The sequence below is a fragment of the Pyrgilauda ruficollis genome, unplaced genomic scaffold (assembly GCF_017590135.1).
Source record: "Pyrgilauda ruficollis isolate IOZ18807 unplaced genomic scaffold, ASM1759013v1 scaffold15, whole genome shotgun sequence".
Lineage (NCBI taxonomy): Eukaryota > Metazoa > Chordata > Aves > Passeriformes > Passeridae > Pyrgilauda > Pyrgilauda ruficollis.
This window is the reverse complement of record NW_024513654.1, coordinates 12,862,545-12,867,038: the sequence shown is the minus strand read 5'-3', so window position 1 is coordinate 12,867,038 and position 4,494 is coordinate 12,862,545. Positions and strand designations below refer to the sequence as shown.

Here is a 4,494-nt window from a genome sequence, read left to right as displayed (position 1 = left end):
AAAACCCAAGCAAAGCGAAGCAAATAATCCACCTAGCAAAGCAAAGAAGCCGGGCGATTTAGAATCAGTGTAATTCGCTCCCCCCCGACCGGCTCCCCCCCCCATCTCCTCGCAGTATTTGATATGATGAATAACCCAATATAGGCCTTTAAAAATAGGTCACTGCATAAAGAGACTCCCAGAGAGCTATAAAAAATGGGAAGAGGGCGCTTTAAGGAGAGGAGCCATTTGCTTCTTTTGTGCTTGTTTGGTACCTAGCGGCCTGGGAGCTGCCAGCCGTCCTCCTCTTGGCCCTCAAGGTGAGGAGGGAAAGTTGGAGCCCAATCCAAGACCCCGTTTCTCTTCCTGCCCCACTGCCTCTGCAGCCACCGCCCGTCCCGTCCAGCTCCAGCCCGGGCCGCGGCTCGTGTCCCGGCCGAGGTTCCCCGGGGACCGTGGGGGAGCGTTCACGCCCGCAGTGGGGGCCAAGCTGTTCACCCCGGCTCTGGGCTTTGTCTCCGTCCCTGCGGAGAGGCGAGACAGAAGCGGGATGGTGATCCGCGTTGAAATACTAAGGAGCGGGTCTGGCCCCGTGGAGAGCCGGGCCGGGCCGGGTTCCCCGAGAGTGGGGGACACAGCAACCCCCGCCACCCCTGCCCCTCTCCAGAGCCACCCGCGGGCTCGTAGCAAAAGGACTCGGGCTAGAAACCGGCCCTCCCCGACTCTCTCCCCCCGCGCTGCTCCCGGCCAGGACCACCCGGCGCCACCGGAGCCCAAGGAGCCGCCGACATCTCCGGAGCGCTCCCGGCCCTCAGCCCGCCACGCAATCCCTCCGTGGGCTCTGCCGACACCGGGGGGGGCCCTGCTCCCGCCCCGGGCCCCGCAGCACGCTCCGACACAGGGCGCTGGGAAAGAGGAGCACGACAAATTCGGCGGAAACCTTCGGGTTTTATTGGAAAGGAAAGGTCTGCCTTACCTGGAACCAGGCTCTCCCCTTCTTCCCCTCATTAAAAAAAAATTAAAAAAATAAAAAAAAATCAAAGGCCTCTGGGTAGAGCTGGAGAGAGATGTTTTGAATAACCTGGTAGCAGAAATTAGCAGGAGGGAGAAATAGAAAGAAAACAAAAAATAATCTCGGGGGGAAGAAAAAAAAAGACACAGCCAGATATTTTTCGGTTTGTTTTGTTTTCGCATATTATTATTTTTCACTATACTGTATTATCCTGATGCAATAAAGGCTGGTTTGTAATGTAATTTAAAAATATATATGTCCAAACAAATAGCAGGGCCAGAATATGACAAGTGCATTCAGCATTATAATTCAACTGGGCTCCACCTCCATACCGCCTCCTAATTAATGGGTCTCCGAACTTGCAAAAGCCTGCATTGGACAGAGAGAGAGAGAGAGAGAAAGAGAGAGAGAGAGAGAGGGCGAAAAGTGTCATTGAAGATAATTGATTACCTCCCAATCAACAATAACTTGTTAGCAATAGTCAATTACCCCATCTCTTCTCGCTTCTTTCCCCCTGGTCCGAAGTCTCGGTGCGAGGGCTGCTCTTCCCCTCTACGAAGTCTGCTTTTTCTTTTTCATCTTTCTTTTTTTTTAAATTATTTTTAAAAATTATTTTGGGGTGGGTATTAGCTGGAGGTGGGGGGGGCAGGGAAAGTGCTGTGATTTGGGGTGTTTCTTAAAATAGCAGCCAGAAAGAGAAAGAAAGGAGAGACAGGAAGAGAGAGAGAGAGAGAGAGAGAGAGAGAGAGAGAGAGAGGAGACAGACAGGAGGGGGGGAAATCTCCGACCCAAAACCCTGGGACAAGAGGTACGGCAGGACCACCTCTCGGCGAGGGACCGACGGCAGCTCTGCTCCGCTCCGCGCCCGCCCGCCGCCCTGCCCGCCCGGCCCGCCGCCCGACGTGGCTCTCCCCGGGAGGACCCGGGGCTCCTCCGCCGGAGTTGGAGGTGGGCTTCAACTTTTGCTCGCTGTCTTCGCTGCCGTCACCCCGCGGTCCCGCCGGGGGCTTCTCCCCGCGGCAGCGCATCCCCGTCGCGGGTGGGGAAGGCAGCCCCGTGCAGCCCGGCCCCACCATGACTTCCAAAGAAGAACCCAAGCCCTCCTCGGGGGAAGAACGGCGGCGGAGCCCCTTGGATCACCTCCCACCGCCGGCCAACTCCAACAAGCCCCTCACCCCCTTCAGCATCGAGGACATCCTCAACAAGCCCTCGGTGCGGAGGAGTTACACCCTCTGCGGAACGGCCCACCTCCTCTCCGCGGCCGAGAAGCACCCCCCGGCCGGGCTGCCCCTCTCCGGCCGGGCGCTGCTCTCCCAGACCTCGCCCCTCTGCGCCCTGGAAGAGCTGGCCAGCAAGACCTTCAAGGGGCTGGAAGTCAGCGTGCTGCAGGCTGCCGAAGGTAAGCCTCTCTCAGAGTAGGGGGGTCCTCCAACGGGTGGGTACCCCGCTCCTCCCCACGGCCTGGTTTTCCTTCTCTCCTCGTCCCCCGCCATCTCCCAGAGTGTCGTATGGGGTGGGATGGGGGTCCCTGGACGGCCCGTATCCGGCCGGTACCCGGCAGCATCCTCCCCCATAGCCCTCAGGGTTGCGGGAGAGGGGGCTCTGCCCCGCTCCCTCCAGATATCGACGGGGCAGGGGTGTGGGGTCCTGGGGCTCGGGCCGGGGTGGACAAGGGAAAGCGGGGACAATCTGGCGGCTCGTCGGCAGGCCGGGACGGGATGACCATCTTCGGGCAGCGGCAAACGCCGAAGAAGCGTCGGAAGTCGCGGACGGCCTTCACCAACCACCAGATCTACGAGCTGGAGAAGCGGTTCCTCTACCAAAAATACCTGTCGCCGGCGGACCGGGACCAGATCGCCCAGCAGCTGGGTCTCACCAACGCCCAGGTCATCACCTGGTTCCAGAACCGCCGCGCCAAGCTCAAGAGAGACCTGGAGGAGATGAAGGCCGACGTGGAATCGGCCAAAAAGCTGGGCCCCAACCCCGCCGTGGACATCGTGGCCTTGGCCGAGCTGGAGCCCAGCGCCGAGGGAAGGGGCAAGGCGCGGCCCGGGTCCCCGCCGCCGCCCCCCGCCGCCGCCCGGGAGCCCGGCGCTCCGCCGCCGCCCCGCCCCGCCTCGCCCCCCACGGATCGGCCCCGCAGCCGCCGGGACAGCGAGGAGGAGGAGGAAGAGGAGGAGGAGGACGTGGAGATCGACGTGGATGACTGAGGGGCGGCCGGCGTCCCCCCCCATGTCCCTCCCCCCCCATCCCGACAGCTCCAAACCGGCACCCTCGGCCCCCCATCCCGGCCCCGGCAGCGCGGCGGGGCGGCTGCTCCCCTCGGTCGGAGCAATAAGCAATAGAACCCCACCACAGACACACACCCCCCGATTAATTTAGGGTAGAGTCGATATCCCTCCGCCTGCCACATCTTCGGAACGGTGCAATTATGGACGGCTTCTGTACAAATATTTAAACTTATATATTGGAATTTTTTTCCTTCCCCCTTCTTTTTGAGGTTTTGATTATTATTTTTTCTAATAGCTATCAGTGATGATTATTTTACCTATAAGGGAGACGCGTAACCTTGGAATAAACCTGGCTTCCAACAGATGTTTGGGAAAGCAGTTGTTTTCAAAGACTTCCGAAACAAACCGCTTTAGAGAAGATTTAAGTTAGGCTTAAAACGGCAACAGCAAAAAATTAGCCGCTTTCCTTTCCTTGCATGTTTCAGATGTGCACGAACTAATTTTTTTCCTTTTAAAAATATTTTTTTCTTTCGCAATCTTGGGGACTTGGGGCTGGGTGATAATGCAAGTTGAAAAATATATACTTTCTTTTTTTTCCTAGAGCATAGAGATTTGTCTCCAATGCAATTTCTGCCTCATTTTACCAATTAAAAGCTATTTTTACCATTTTCTGCTATTGTTGTGCTTTTATTAAAAAGCTGCCTTTCGTATTTTTGATATGAAGGTGGTAACAAAAAAAAAAAAAAAAGGAAAAATAACAAAATCCTAGAATTATTTTTTACTCTTTTTAGAATTTTTTTGCATGCTATGGAAATAAAAAAGGACAAATCCCAAAATCAATACATTTAAATATTACACTATAAATTTTAAAAAAATGTACAGATTTAAGACCTGGTTTTGTTTGAATTGTACAAATTTTAAAAGGCCTGCTATTTAAGTTCCGATAGGGACAATGTCGCTTTATTTACTGTCTCTTAGAATTGTACAGATAGCTCCTTTTTTTCCGATACAATAAAATCTTTACCATTTTAATATACTTTTTAACGTCCTTCATTTGTGACCGAAAAAACAACCCCGCCGGTCCGAGGCTACGCCAGACTTTTCCCCCACAGGAATTTCCCATCCCGTTTGCATTTAAAGTTACTCTGAGAGCAGTGCCTGCGAGAAAAATGACGGGAAAGGAGCACACGAGCTAGACCAATACTATTATTTAGGGTTTTTTTATAAGTCTAATGCCCGGCAGAGTTTAGCAGAGGAAGAACGCGGAGCATC

The 4,494-nt window shown here is 54.6% G+C and overlaps 1 protein-coding gene across 1 annotated transcript; it reads left to right on the top strand.

The window, feature by feature from the left end:
- Positions 1-1,926: 1,926 nt before the first annotated feature.
- Positions 1,927-4,254, top strand: LBX1 (ladybird homeobox 1). Its single transcript, XM_041461561.1, has 2 exons — positions 1,927-2,390; positions 2,699-4,254. The coding sequence occupies exons 1-2, from the start codon at positions 2,066-2,068 to the stop codon at positions 3,199-3,201; spliced, it is 828 nt and encodes a 275-aa protein (XP_041317495.1). The 5' UTR covers positions 1,927-2,065; the 3' UTR covers positions 3,202-4,254.
- Positions 4,255-4,494: the final 240 nt, after the last annotated feature.